Source organism: Salvelinus alpinus, chromosome 6 (assembly GCF_045679555.1).
Source record: "Salvelinus alpinus chromosome 6, SLU_Salpinus.1, whole genome shotgun sequence".
Lineage (NCBI taxonomy): Eukaryota > Metazoa > Chordata > Actinopteri > Salmoniformes > Salmonidae > Salvelinus > Salvelinus alpinus.
In genome coordinates, this window is record NC_092091.1 from 33,188,146 (window position 1) to 33,204,499 (window position 16,354).

At 42.4% G+C, this 16,354-nt stretch overlaps 1 protein-coding gene across 1 annotated transcript in view; it reads right to left on the reverse strand.

The window, feature by feature from the left end:
- Positions 1-16,354, reverse strand: part of LOC139578595 (carboxyl-terminal PDZ ligand of neuronal nitric oxide synthase protein-like) — a 240,252-nt gene that overhangs the window by 67,259 nt on the left and 156,639 nt on the right. Inside the window, exons 6-7 of the mRNA XM_071406421.1 lie at positions 15,226-15,370; positions 18-202 (exon numbers count right to left, since the gene is read on the reverse strand). Coding sequence (XP_071262522.1) covers positions 18-202; positions 15,226-15,370 — 330 coding nt within the window. The remainder of the gene's footprint in view (positions 1-17; positions 203-15,225; positions 15,371-16,354) is intronic.

The following is a 16,354-nucleotide window of genomic DNA, read 5'->3' on the forward strand; positions in this document are numbered from 1 at the left end:
CATACATACAGCCATACCTTCTTGTCGAGGTTGTTGAGGTGTGTGTGGTCAGTCTTGGCAGTAGCGTACACTCCGTCCAGGTCAGTGACCCCGCGGTTAAACTCCTCCACCGTACTGTCCGGTAATGGTAAGGGAGCCTCCTCCGCATCAATGTCTGTTTCCACAGCAACCACCGACTTCTCCGCTCCTGTTAACTCACGGGCTGAAAGAACAAACACATCAACACATTATTAACGGATGCCTCATCACCACGACATGTTAAATAGTTGCCATAGAAGGAGGGCCAATGGAATAATATACTTTGTTGTTAGAAAGAAAGTTGCGGGAGGACAAAAGAAGAGTGGCAGGATGAGATGCGCTTCATTATGGTGTTCTCCTGTGGTTCTCCTGTTCTTCCAGCTCACAATTAACTCTCCAGATAATCCCACTGGCAGAGCTCAGAGACTGCTGTGGTTTATACCAGTGGAACAGACAGAGAACAGGGGATCAGCTCACGTGTGTGTTTGTGTGTGTGTGTGTGTGTGTGTGTGTGTGTGTGTGTGTGTGTGTGTGTGTGTGTGTGTGTGTGTGTGTGTGTGTGTGTGTGTGTGTGTGTGTGTGTGTGTGTGTGTGTGTGTGTGTGTGTGTGTCAGTTTTAATTCCGTCAACAAAAATTGTGATAAACATTTTTCAAACACATATTTTTCAGTGGCAATTGACGAGACAATAACGGACTAAATAGACCCAGAAAAACTATAACTAAACAAAAATAATTTTTCATTTCAGTTGACTAAAACAAGACGAGACAACTATCTCTGTGACTAAATTCTGACTACCAAGTGGACTGGACAAGAGTTTGTGGAGAGATTGAAAGCTTTTCAGTGATGAGCAAAATTAATATTAGCAGGACAGACGCGAAGCTTTACAAAATTAAAAACAACAGCAGAATTGAGTTTAATAGTAAAACAACAGTCTATTTATGTTTTTCTCTCCCTTGAGTATAGGAAAGTATGCTGTCATTTGAATTTGTAATCTCACTCAACCCTCCCACTTTCCTCACTGCATTTCATAGCCAAGTTCTGTAGCCAACGTAGCCAAGTCTTCCAGGTTTCCTCTGAGTAAACAGCTTGATTCTAGCTCTTACCATTCAAAATACATGACCCATAATACCAGCGCCACATTCTACCGTGCATTGGAAAGCCATATTTTATATTCAAATCAAATTGTATTGGTCACATACACGTGTTTACCAGATGTTATTGCAGGTGTAGCAAAATGCTTGCGTTTCTAGCTCCGACAGTGCAGTAATATCTAACAAGTAATAAATTATCTAACAATTTCACAACATATACCCAATACACAAATCTAAGTAAAGGAATGGAATTAAGAAAATATAAATACATGGACAAGCAATGTCAGAGCGGCATAGACTAAGATACAGTAGAATAGAATACAGTATATACAGTACATATGAGATGAGTAATGCAAAATATGTAAACATTATTAAAGTGACAAGTGTTCCATTTATTAAAGTGGCCAGTGATTTCAAGTCTATGTATATAGGCAGCAGTCTCTAATGCGCTAGTGATAGCTATTTAACAGTCTGATAGCCTTGAGATATAAGCTGTTTTTTAGTCTCCCGGTCCCAGCTTTGATGCACCTGTACTGGCCTTGCCTTCTGGATGATAGTGGGGTGAACAGACATCGGGTGCTGTAGGTGTCCTGGGAGGGCAGATAGTTTGCCCCCGGGGATGCGTTGGGCAAACCGCACAAACCTCTGTGGGTGGTGCAGATGCCGTACCAGGCGGTGATACAGGCCGACAGGAGGCTCTCGAATGTGCATCTGTAAAAGTTTGTCAGGGTTTTAGGTGCCAAGCTAAATTTCTTAAATCTCCTGAGGCTCTTACGCCTTCTTCACTACACTGTCTGTGTGGGTGGACCATTTCAGTTTGCCAATGATGTGTACGCCGAGGAACTTGAAGCTTTCCACCATCTCCACTGCGGTCCCGCCGATGTGGATAGGGGGGGGGGGGGGGGGGGGTACTCCATCTGCTGTTTCCTGAAGTCCACAATCATCTACTTTGTTTTGTTGACGTTGAGTGAGCGGTTATTTTCCTGGCACCACACTCCCAGAGCCCTCACCTCCTCCCTGTAGGCTGTCTTGTCATTATTGGTAATCAACCCTACTACTGTTGTGTCGTCTGCAAACATGATGATTGAGTTGGAGGCGTGCGTGGCCACGCAGTCATGGGTGAACAGGGAGTAGAGGAGGGGGATGAGCATGCACCCTTGTGGGGCCCCAGTGTTGAGGATCATCGAAGTGGAGATGTAGTTTCCTACCCTCACCACCTGGGGGCGGCTCGTCAGGAAGTCCAGGATCCAGTTGCACAGGGCGGGGTTCAGACCCAGGGCCTTGAGCTTAATGATGAGCTTGGAGGGTACTATATTGTTGAATGCTGAGCTATAGTCAAAGAACAGCATTCGTACATAGGTATTCCTCTTGTCCAGATGGGATAGGGCAGTGTGCAGGGAGATGCATCGTCTGTGGATCTATTGGGGCGGTAAGCAGATTGAAGTGGGTCTAGGGTGACAGGTAAGATAGAGGTGATATGATCCTTGACTAGTCTCTCAAAGCACTTCATGATGACAGAAGTGAGTGCTATGGTGCGATAGTCATTTAGTTCAGTTACCTTTGCTTTATTGGGTAAAGGAACAATGGCCATCTTGAAGCATGTGGGGACAGCAGACTGGGATAGGGAGAGATTGAATATGTCCGTAAACACATAGGCTAGCTGATCTGTTCATGCTCTGAGGATGCGTCTAGGGATGTCGTCTGGGCTGGCAGCCTTGCGAGGGTTAACAGGCTTCTTTCTTACGGCGGCCACGGAGAAGGAGAGCCCACAGTCCTTGGTAGCAGCCCATGTCGGTGGCGCTGTGTTATCTTCAAAGTGGGCGAAGAAGGTGTTTAGCTTGTTCGGAAGCAAGACGTCGGTGTCCGCGACATGGCTGGTTTTCCTTTTATAGTCCGTGATTGTCTGTAGACCCTGCCACATACGTCTCGTGTCTGAGCCGTTGAATTGCGACTCCACTTTGACTCTATACTGACGTTTTGCCTGTTAGATTGCCTTGCGGAGAAAATAACTACACTGTTTGTATTCGGCCATGTTCCCAGTCACCTTGCCATGGTTAAATGCGGTGGTTCACGCTTTCAGTTTTTGCGCGAATCCTGCCATTTATCCACGGTTTCTGGTTAAAGTAGGTCTTAATAGTCACAGTGTGTACAATATCTCCTATACACTTCCTGATAAACTCAGTCACCGTATCAGTATAATCGTCAATGTTATTATCGGAGGCTACCCGGAACATATCCCAGTCCACGTGATCAAAACAATCTTGAAGTGTGGATTTCGATTGATCAGACCAGCGTTGAATAGTCCTTAGCACGGGTACTTCCTGTTTGAGTTTAAGCCTATAGGAAGGGAGGAGCAAAATGGAGCTGTGTTCAGATTTACTGAAACGAGGGCAGGGGAGGGCCTTGTAGGCATCCCAGAAGTTGGAGTAGCAGTGGTCGAGTGTTTTAGCAGCATGAGTACTACAGTCAATGTGTTGATGAACTTCGGCAGCCTTTTTATCAAATTTGCTTCGTTTAAATCCCCAGCTACAATGAACGCGGCCTCAGGATATGTGGTTTCCAGTGGTATCAGCTTGGGGGGAGATATACACGGCTGTGACAATAACTGAAGAGAATCCTCATGGGAGATAATAAGGTCAGCATTTGATTGTGAGGTATTCTAGGTCGGGTGAACAAAACGACTTGAGTTCTTGTATGTTTTCACAATCACACCATGAGTCGTTAATCATGAAACATACACCCCACCCTTCTTCCCGGAGAGATATTTATTCCTGTCTGCACCATGAACTGAGAACCCAACTGGCTGGACGGACTCAGACAGTATATCCCAAGGGAGCCATGTTTCTGTGAAACAGAGTATGTTACAATCCCTGATGTCTCTCTGGAAAGAAATCCTCGCCCTAAGCTCGTCAACTTTATTATCCAGAGACTCAACATCAGCGAGTAATATTTGGAAGCGGTGGGTGGTGTGCGCGCCTCCTAAGTCAGACTAGAAGACCCCTCCGAGTACCTCTCCTCCACCGGCGATGTTTTGGACCAGCCTCTGGAATCAGTTCAATTGCCCTGGGGGGTGTGAACAAAGGATTTGATTCGGGAAAGTCGTATTCCTGGTCGTAATGCTGGTAGTGCTGGAACATTCAGATAGACATATGCTATTTAGAACAAACATGCCTCTATGACATGTTGAATAAGGAATAACGTCAGTTCTATTCATGGAATTTCTATCAAAACAAATGTTATTTGTCACATGCTTCGTAAACAACAGGTGTAGACTAACAGTGTAAATGCATACTTACGGGCCCTTCCCAACAATGCAGAGAGAAAAATAATAGAACAAATTATGATAATACGAGGAATTATATCTGCAACGTTCGAGAACGTTTTGCAATTGAACGTGGCCCTGGTAACATTACCAGTAGCCTACCGTAACTATTCTCCCCCCCAAAGTCAATACTTTGTAGAGCCACCTTTTGCAGCAATTACAGTTGCAAGTCTCTTGGGGTATGTCTCTATAAGATTTGGCACATCTAGCCACTGGGATATTTCCCATTCTTCAAGGCAAAACTGCTCCAGCTCCTTCAAGTAGGATGGGTTCCGCTGGTGTACAGCAATATTTAAGTCATACCACAGATTCTCAATTGGATTGAGGTCTGGGCTTTGACTAGGCCATTCCAAGACATTTAAATGTTTCCCCTTAAACCACTTGAGTGTTGCTTTAGCAGTATGCTTTGGGTCATTGTCCTGCTGGAAGGTGAACCTCCGTCCCAGTCTCAAATCTCTGGAAGATTGAAACAGGTTTCCCTCAAGAATTTCCCTGTATTTAGCGCCATCCATCATTCCTTAAATTCTGACCAGTTTCCCAGTCCCTGTCGATGAAAAACAACCCCACAGCATGATGCTGCCACCACCATGCTTCACTGTGGAGATGGTGCTCTCAGGGTGATGAGAGGTGTTGGATTTGCGCCAGACATAACGTTTTCCTTGATGGCCAAAAAGCTCAATTTTAGTCTCATCTGACCAGAGTACCTTCTTCCATATGTTTGGGGAGTCTCCCAAATGCCTTATGGCAAACACAAAGTGTTTGCTTATTTTTTTCTTTAAGCAATGGCTATTTCTGGCCACTCCTCTGTAAAGCCCAGCTCTATGGAGTGCACAGCTTAAAGTGGTCATATGGACAGATACTCCAATCTCCGCTCTGGAGCTTTGCAGCTCCTTCAGGGTTATCTTTGGTCTCTTTGTTGCCTCTCTGATTAATGCCTTCCTTGCCTGGTCTGTGAGTTTTGGTGGGCGGCCCTCTGTTCGCAGGTTTGTTGTGGTGCCATATTCTTTCCATTTTGGAATAATGGATTTAACGGTGCTCCGTGGGATGTTCAAAGTTTCAGATCTTTTTTATAACCCAACCCTGATCTCTACTTCTCCACAACTTTGTCCCTGACCTGTTTGGAGAGCTCCTTGGTCTTCATGGTGCCGCTTGCTTGGTGGTGCCCCTTGCTTTGTGGTGTTGCAGATTCTGGGGCCTTTCAGAACAGGTGTATATATACTGAGATCATGTGACAGATCATGTGACACAGTTGAAGTCGGAAGTTTAAATACACCTTAGCCAAATACATTTAAACTCAGTTTTCACAATTCCTGACATTTAAACCGAGTAAAAATGCCCTGTCTTAGGTCAGTTAGGATCACCACTTTATTTTAAGAATGTGAAATGTCAGAATAATAGGAGAGAACTATTTATTTCAGCTTTTATTTATTTCATCACATTCCCAGTGGGTCAGAAGTTTACATACACACAATTAGTATTTGGTAACATTGCCTATAAATGGTTTAACTTGTGTCAAACATTTCAGGTAGACTTCCACAAGCATCCCACAATAAGTTGGGTGAATTTTGGCCCATTCCTCCTGACAGAGCTGGTGTAACTGAGTCAGGTTTGTAGGCCTCCTTGCTCGCACACGCTTTTCAGTTCTGCCCACAAATTTTCTATGGGATTGAGGTCAGGGCTTTGTGATGGCCACTCCAATACCTTGACTTTGTTGTCCTTAAGCCATTTTGCCACAACTTTGGAAGTATGCTTGGGGTCATTGTCCATTTGGAAGACCCATTTGCGACCAAGCTTTAACTTCCTGACTGATGTCTTGAGATGTTGCTTCAATATATCCACATAATAAAGTCCCTCCTGCAGGAAAGCACCCCCACAACAAGATGCTGCCACCCCCGTGCTTCACGGTCGGGATGGTGTTCTTCAGCTTGCAAGCCTCCCCCTTTTTCCTCCAAACATAACAATGGTCATTATGGCCAAACAGTTCTATTTTTGTTTCATCAGATCAGAGGACATTTCTCCAAAAAGTACAATCTTTGTCCCCATGTGCAGTTGCAAACCGTAGTCTGTTTTTTTATGGCCGTTTTGGAGCAGTGGCTTCTTCCTTGCTGAGCAGCCTTTCAGGTTATGTCGATATAGGACTCGTTTTACTGTGAATATAGATACTTTGTACCTGTTTCCTCCAGCATCTTCACAAGGTCCTTTGCTGTTGTTCTGGGATTGATGTGCACTTTTCGCACCAAAGTACGTTCATCTCTAGGAGACAGAACACGTCTCCTTCCTGAGCGGTATGACGGCTGCGTGGTCCCATGGTGTTTATACTTGCGTACTATTGTTTGTACAGATGAACATGATACCTTCAGGCGTTTGGAAGTTGCTCCCAAGGATGAATCAGACTTGTGGAGGTCTATAATTTTTTTCTGAGGTCTTGGCTGATTTCTTTAGATTTTCCCATGATGTCAAGCACAGAGGCACTGAGTTTGAAGGTAGGCCTTGAAATACATCCACAGTTACACCTCCAATTGACTCAAATGATGTCAATTAGCCTATCAGAAACTCTAAAGCCATGACATAATTTTCTGGAATGTTTCAAGCTGTTTAAAGGCACAGTCAACTTAGTGTATGTAAACTTCTGACCCACTGGAATTGTGATACATTGAATTATAAGTGAAATAATCTGTCTGTAAACAATTGTTGAAAAAATTACTTGTGTCATGCACAAAGTAGATGTCCTAACCGACTTTCCAAAACTATAGTTTGTTAACAAGAAATTTGTGTAGTGGTTGAAAAACAAGTTTTAATGACTACAACCTAAGTGTATGTAAACTTCCCGACTTCAACTGTAAATTGCACACAGGTGGACTTTATTTAACTAACTATGTGACTTCTGAAGGTAATTGGTTGCACCAGATCTTATTTAGGGGCTTCATAGCAAAGGGGTTGAATACATATGCACGCACCACATTTACATATTTTTATTTTTTGAAACAAGTTATTTCTTTCATTTCACTTCACCAATTTGGACTATTTTGTCTATGTCCATTACATGAAATCCAAATAAAAATACTGTCACGTCCTGACCAGAGTTCTTATGTGTTGTGCTTGTTTTAGTGTTGGTCAGGACGTGAGCTGGGTGGGCATTCTATGTTGTGTGTCTAGTTTGTCTGTTTCTGTGTTCAGCCTAATATGGTTCTCAATCAGAGGCAGCTGTCAATCGTTGTCCCTGATTGAGAATCATATATAGGTGGCTTGTTTTGTGTTGGGGATTGTGGGTGGTTGTTTCCTGTGTCAGTGTTTGTGCCACACGGGACTGTTACGGTATGTTCTTTTGTTATTTTGTAATTGTATATAGTTTTCATGTTCATTAAATCATGGAAACTTACCACGCTGTACATTGGTCCTCCGATCCTTCTCGCCTCTCCTCGTCCGAGGAGGAGGACGAGCTAGACTGCCGTTACAAATACATTTAAATTACAGGTTGTAATGCAACAAAATAGGAAAAATGCCAAGGGGGATGAATACTTTTGCAAGGCACTGTATGTATTTAATTTAAAAAATGGTCTAATATATTCAATCAAAACAGTATGGTCTTTGTTTCAAAGCCTAGCACATCGAAATGGATAGCGCTTTTTCTAAGGTGATTAACTTTTAAAAAATTTAATAATTTAGGCTTCACTGTCCCGCAAAATCATCCTGTTGTCCCGCATTTGGGTATTTTAAATGTGGCCACCCAAACAGCATGAGTTTGCAGACGACACTACAGTGGTAGTATTGATTACCAACAATGACGAGACGGCCTACAGGGAGGAGGTGAGGGCCCTCGGAGTGTGGTGTCAGGAAAATAACCTCACACTCAACGTCAACAAAACAAAGGAGATGATCGTGGACTTCAGGAAACAGCAGAGGGAGCCCCCCCCTATCCACATCGATGGGACAGTAGGGGAGAGGGTAGAACGTTTTAAGTTCCTCGGTGTACACATCACGGACAAACTGAAATGGTCCACCCACACAGACAGCGTGGTGAAGAAGGCTCAGTAGCACCTCTTCAACCTCAGGAGGCTGAAGAAATTCAGCTTGTCACCAAAAACACTCACAAACTTTTACAGCTGCACAATCGAGAGCATCCTGTCGGGCTGTATCACCGCCTGGTACGGCAACTGCTCCGCCCATTATCGTAAGGCTCTCCAGAGGGTTGTGAGGTCTGCACAACGCATCACCGGAGGCAAACTACCTGCCCTCCAGGACACCTACACCACCCGATGTCACAGGAAGGCCAAAAAGATAATCAAGGACAACAACCACCTGAGCCACTGCCTGTTCACCCCGCTATCATCCAGAAGGCGAGGTCAGTACAGGTGCATCAAAGCAGGGACCGAGAGACTGAAAAACAGCTTCTATCTCAAGGCCATCAGACTGTTAAAACAGCCATCAATAACACTGAGTGGCTGCTGCCAACATACTGACTCAACTCCAGCCACTTTAATAATGGAACAATTGATGTAATAAACGTATCATTAGCCACTTTAAACAATGCCACTTCATATAATGTTGACACCCTACATTACTCCTCTCATATGTATATACTGTACACTATACCATCTACTACATCTTGCCATCTTGATGTAATGTATCACTAGCCACTTTAAACAAAGTCCCTTTTATATGTTTACATATCCTACATTACTCATCTCATATGTATATACTGTACTCTATACCATCTACTGCATCTTGCCTATGCCGTTCTATACTATCACTCATTCATATATATTTTTTAATGTACATATTCTTATTCATTCCTTTACACTTGTGTGTATAAGGTAATTGTTGTGAAATTGTTAGGTTAGATTACTCGTTGGATAGTTGGAAGCACAAGCATTTCGCTACACTCGCATTAACATCTGCTAACCATGTGTATGTGACAAATAAAATTTGATTTGAGTGAGAAATTAACCTGCGGGAAAGTGGCCTCCATCAGCTGTTCTAGCGCATACGATGACATGTCTTTTTCCCCCTGCCACTGTTCCTGCCCATTTGATAATGGGTCATTCTAAATCAAAACTAATTTGACATATTAGTAAAGACAAGATTAAATTGAGAATAGTCTGATGGGTGAAAATATGATCACTTGAGAGAACAGTGTGTGCAGCCTGAGGCAGGGAACAGAGCGCAAGCTTTTCAGTGACTTTCTCAAATCATCAATAGCCTATAGTCATGCAAACAATATATGTTTTGATTTCTAAGAGATTGTAAGGTTTGTGTCATTCACAACTAAAGTTGCCAAATAACTCTAAAACTACTGTATAGGACCTGTTTCAAATTATCACTTCTATGCTCAACATAGCCAATTCATATGCGAGCCCACTTGCTCTGGAATGGGAAAAATGTCCTGTATATTTTATTCAGTTCAATTATATTTTTCTTACTATAAGATCATATAATATAAAATAATGTCACTGGACTTACACATATCCTGTCTGCTAAATAAACAAGCCTACAGCCTATGGCATGGTGCATAGTCAGATAACATACAGTAGGCCAACTCATATTCTGTTCTTCTGAAATACATTTTCTTGATAACAATATTTCTTAAGACCTGCCAAATATAAATAATGGATTGCTTCTACACCTGCATTGCTTGCTGTTTGGGGTTTTAGGCTGGGTTTCTGTACAGCACTTTGATATATCAGCTGATGTAAGAAGGGCTATATAAATACATTTGATTTGGTTTATTGTGATGGTGTATATTAAAATGAGTTATTTGACTTTTTGTAAATGTAGATGTCCCTACGTGTGCATCAACAACTTGTATGCATGGAGGTCTGGAGATGCTAAACGTGTTTATGTTAACTAACGGTCAATTACCCTAAGACCGGCAATCTTTTGCATGAAAATAACCGGCTGACAAAATGTTATGACCTCCACATCCCTAGCCTGTACACTATATATGACTGTGTAAAGAACTGTATTTTGAGTTCATGTGGATCTAGTGATTCAGACTTGTGCACTTGGACCAGGACTCAAGCACTGGGACTCCGATTTCAGCCATAGGGACTTCTGACTCGACTCGTGACTCGACCATTGGTGACTCGTACTCGAGCACAGGGGACTTGGGACTCAAGGTTAAGTGACTCGACTACATCACTGGGCAGAACAGTCATTAGCTCCGGTTAAAAGCCCTTAGCCCTCCTTATACTTTTGGAGACCAATGTGGCTGCGGCATCTGTGGAACGTTGATAACAATGGCAATGACGTGACCGAGATGCAATATATACTACACCCCTCTCTCTCTGTCTTTCTCTCTCTCTTAATTTAATTAGATTAAAGGGCCTTTATTGGCACGGGAAAAAATATGTTTACATGGCCAAAGCAAGTGAAATAGATAATAAACAAAAGGGAAATAAACAATAAAAAATGTAAAGTAAACATTACACTCACAAAAGTACCAAAAGAACAAACACATTTCAAATGTCAAATTATGTCTATATACAGTGTTGTAATGATGTGCAAAGTACAAAAGGGAAAATAAATAAACATAAAAATAGGTTCTATTTACAATGGTGTTTGCCCTTTTCTTGTGGCAACAGGTCACAAATCTTGCTCCTGTGATTGCACACTGTGGTATTTCACCCAATAAATATGGGTGAAATATAGATATCAAAATTGGATTTGTTTTCAAATTCTTTGTGGGTCTGTGTTTTCTGAAGAAAATATGTATCTCTAATATGATCATACATTTGGCAGGAGGTTAGGAAGTGCAGCTCAGTTTCCACCACATGTTTGGGCAAGTGTGCACAAAAAAGTATTCATCCCCCTTGGCGTTTTTCCTATTTTGTTGCATTACAACCTGTAATTTAAAATGATTTTTATTTGGATTTCATGTAATGGACATACACAAAATAGTCCAAATTGGTTAAGTGGAATGAAAAAAAATACTTTCAAAAAAAGAAAAGAAAAAAAAAAACGGAAAAGTGGTGCGTGTATATGTATTCACCCCCTTTGCTATGAAGCCCCTAAATAAGATCTGGTGCAACCAATTACCTTCAGAAGTCACATAATTAGTTAAATAAAGTTCATCTGTGTGCAATATAAGTGTCACATGATCTGTTACATCTCATGATCTCAGTATATATACACCTGTTCTGAAAGGCCTCAGAGTCCGCAAGACCACGAAGCAAGTGGCACCACCAAGCAAGCGGCACCATGAAGACCAAGGAGCTCTCCAAACAAAAGTTGTGGAGAAGTAGAGATCAGGGTTGGGTTATAAAAAATATCCCGAAACTTTGAACATCCCACGGAGCACGATTAAAACCATTATAAAAAAATGGAAAGAATATGGCACCACAACAAACCTGCCAAGAGAGGGCCGCCCACCAAAACTCACAGACCAGGCAAGGAGGACATTAATCAGAGAGGCAACAAAGAGAGCAAAGATAACCCTGAAGAAGCTGCAAAGCTCCACAGCGGAGATTGGAGTATCTGTCCATAGGACCACTTTAAGCCGTACACTCCATAGAGCTGGGCTTTACGGAAGAGTGGCCAGAAAAAAAGCTATTGCTTAAAGAAAGAAATTTGAAAACATGTGGGAGACTCCCAAAAGCATGTGGGAGACTCCCCAAACATATGGAAGAAGGTACTCTGGTCAGATGAGATTAAAATTGAGCTTTTTGGCCATCAAGGAAAGCGCTTTGTCTGGCACAAACCCAACATCTCTCATCACTCCGAGAACACAATCTCCATAGTGAAGCATGGTGGTGGCAGCATCATGCTGTGGGGTTGCTTTTCATCGGCAGGGACTGGGAAACTGGTCAGAATTGAAGGAATGATGGATGGCGCTAAATACAGGGAATTTCTTGAGGGGAACCAATTTTCAGTCTTCCAGAGATTTGAGACTGGGACGGAGGTTCACCATCCAGCAGGACAATGACCCTAAGCATACTGCTAAAGCAACACTCGAGTGGTTTGAGGGGAAACATTTAAATGTCTTGGAATGGCCTAGTCAAAGCCCAGACCTCAATCCAATTGAGAATCTGTGGTATGACTTAAATATTGCTGTACACCAGCGGAAACCATCCTACTTGAAGGAGCTGGAGCAGTTTTGCCTTGAAGAATGGGGGAAAAAATCCCAGTGGCTAGATGTGCCAAGCTAATAGAGACATATCCCAAGAGACTTGCAGCTGTAATTGCTGCAAAAGGTGGCTCTACAAAGTACTGACTTTGGGGGGGGGGGGGGGGGGGGTGGTGAGTAGTTATGCACGCTCAAGTTCTATTTTTTTGTCTTATTTCTTGTTTGTTTCACAATAAAACATATTTTACATCTTCAAAGTGGTAGGCATGTTGTGTAAATCAAATGATACATACCCCCCAAAAATATATTTTAATTCCAGGTTGTAAGGCAACAAAATAGGAAAAATGCCAACGGGGGGTGAATACTTTCGCAAGCCACTAGCCTGTCTTCTCTTGAGAGCCAGGTGTGACTTCGGCGGCCCTTCTCAATAGCACGGCTATGCTCACTCAGTCTGTACATAGTCAAAGATTTCCTTATTTTTGTGTCAGTCACAGTAGTCATGTATTCTGCCACTGTGTACTCTCTATTTAGGGCTAAATAGAATTCTAGGTTGCTCAGTTGTTTTGTAAATTCTTTCCAATTTGTCAAATAATTGTCTCTTTGTTTTCTCATGATTTGGTTGGGCCTAATTGTGTTGCTGCCCTGGAACTCTGTGTGTTTGTGAACAGAGCCCCAGGACGAGCTTGCTTAGGGGGCTCTACTCCAGGTTAATTTCTCTGTAGGTGATGGCTTTGTTATGGAAGGTTTGGGAATCACTTCCTTTTAGGTGGTTGTAGAATTTAATGTCTCTTTTCTGGATTTTGATAATTAGCGGGTATTGGCCTAATTCTGCTTTGCATGCATTATTTTGTGTTTTATGTTGTACACTGGGGATATTTTTGCATAATTCTGCATGCAGAGTCTCAATTTGGTGTTTGTCCCATTTTGTGAATTCTTGGTTGGTGAGCGGACCCCAGATCTCACAACCATAAAGAGCAATGGGTTCTATAACTGATTCAAGTATTTTTAGCCAGATCCTAATTAGTGTGTCGAATTTTACGTTTGTTTTGATGACATAGAAGGCCCTTCTTGCCTTGTCTCTCAGATTGTTCACAGCTTTGTGGAAGTTACCTGTGGTTCTGATGTTTAGGCCGAGGTAGGTATCATTTTTTGTTTACTCTTGGAACACCATTATTTTGGTCTTACTGAGATTTACTGTAAAGGGCCCAGGTCTGACAGAATCTGTGCCGAAGATCTAGGTGCTGCTGTAGGCCCTCCTTGGTTGGGGACAGAAGCACCCGATCATCAGCAAACAGTAGACATTTTACTTCAGATTCTGGTAGGGTGAGGCCGGATGCTGCAGACTGTTCTAGTGCGCTTGCCAATTCATTGATATATTTGTTGAAGGGAGTGGGGCCAATTTTAACCGCACACTTGTTGTTTGTGTACATGGAATTTATTGTTTTTTTCCCCAACACCACTTTCCATTAATTTGTATAGCAGACCCTCATGCCAAATTGAGTCTAAAGCTTTTTTGAAATCAACAAAGCATGAGAAGACTTTACCTTTGTTTTTGTTTGTTAGTTTATCAATTAGGGTGGGCAGGGTGAATTTGGTTAAAAGCCAATTTGACATTTGCTCAGTACATTGTTTTCACTGAGGAAATGTACGAGTCTGCTGTTAATGATAACGCAGAGAATTTTCCCAAGGTTGCTGTTGACGCATATCCCACAGTAGTTATTGGGGTCAAATTTGTCTCCACTTTTATGGATTGGGGTGATCAGTCCTTGGTTCCAAATATTTGGGAAGATGCCAGAGCTAAGGATGATGTTAAAGAGTTTAAGTATAGCCAATTGGAATTTGTGGTCTGTATATTTTATCCTTTCATTTAGGATACCATCAACCCCACAGGCCTTTTTGGGTTGGAGGGTTTATATTTTGTCCTGTAGTTCATTCAATGTAATTGGAGAATCCAGTGGGTAGTCTTTAATAGCTGATTATAAGATTTGTATTTGATCTCTACCTCTCTCTTTCTGTCTCTGTCTCTGTCTCTGTCTCTGTCTCTGTCTCTGTCTCTGTGTGTGTGTGTGTGTGTGTGTGTGTGTGTGTGTGTGTGTGTGTGTGTGTGTGTGTGTGTGTGTGTGTGTGTGTGTGTGTGTGTGTGTGTGTGTGTGTGTGTCTCACTCTGCTTGTGAGTGTATGTTTGTTTTGTATGTAATGTTAATTATGCAGAAAAATATGTTGGCAGGACAAGGTAAGTATGTTTGGGCACATGGAAGTCAGTGATTTATATGTTTACTATATGTTAATGAGGCAATATAAATGTGATGTGACTAAAATGTGACAAAAAAAATGAAAGGGCATTTATTTGACTAAAATGGCCCAATGTTTGTCATTTTGTCAATAACTAGACTAAATCATTATTCAATTGACAAAAAATGTGACTAAGACTTAATTATATTTTAGTCAAAATTACTAAGACTAGACCATCTAAAAAAAGAGTCAAACTTAACACTGGTGTGTATAGGAGAGTGGCGCATGGATGCTGTGGGCTCATCTGCATATGAAAGGGCCCTGTAGTTACTGGAGCCAGAGTCATCCCACCACTATTCTGTTCTGTTCCACAGCCACAGTCTCTGTATTAGACTGACTCATCTGTGACACTATCCTCTCAAATGGCATCTTACACTCAATCAGGAATGTGTTTGTGTGTGTGGGATGTTGTGTGTGTGTGTGTTTGTGTGTATGCACCTGAGAGTGTGGACTCCTCGTTGCAGGTCTTGTCGCTGTCTGCGTCCTCCTGTCCATCTGCGTTCTGGTGTGTGTGTTGCAAGCTGAGTTTGTGACACACCTCGAACGCCTGGCCCACCGTCCGCACAATACGCATGGCCTGGGACTGGAGAGAGGAGGAGTTGGGAGAGAGAAAGACAGAGAGAGAGAACATGACAATATAAAATCCATGTACATAAACAACAAGTGCGCAGTCAAAATTGGCAAAAAACATTGAAATACATTTCCACAGGTCAGTGGGGTGAGACAGGGATGCAGCTCGATCCCCACTCTCTTGAACATATACATCAACGAATTGGCTAGGGCACTAGAACAGTCTGCAGCACCCGGCCTCACACTGCCAGAATCTGAAGTCAAATATCTACTGTTTGCTGATGATCTGGTGCTTCTGTCCCCAACCAAGGAGGGCCTACAAGCAGCACTTAGATATTCTGCACAGATTCTGTCAGACCTGGGCCTTGACAGTAAATCTTAGTAATACAAAAATAATAGTGTTCCAAAAAAGGTCCAGTGGCCAGGACCACAAATACAAATTCCATCTAGAAACCGTTGCCCTATAGCACACAAAAAACTATACATACTGTACCTTGGCCTAAACATCAGCACCATAGGTAACTTCCACAAAGCTGTGAACGTAAAATGTAAAACACCAAATAATGCATGCAGAGCAGAATTAGGCAGATACCAGCTAATTATCAAAATCCAGAAAAGAGACGTTAAATTCTACTACCGTCTAAAAGGAAGCGATTCCCAAACTTTCCATAACAAAGCCATTACCTACAGCGAGATTAACCTAGAGAAGATTCACCTAAGCAAGCTGGCCCTGGGGCTCTGTTCACAAACACAAACAGACCCACAGAGACCCAGGACAGCAACAGCAACACAATTAGACCCAACCAAATCATGAGAAAACAAAAAGATAATTACTTGACAGAGTGGAAAGAATATACCAAAAAAACAGAGCAAACTGGAACGCTATTTTGCCCTAAACAGACAGTACACAGTGGAAGAAAACCTGACCACTGTGACTGACCCAAAATTAAGGAAAGCTTTGACTATATACAGACTCAGTGAGCATAGCCTTGCTATG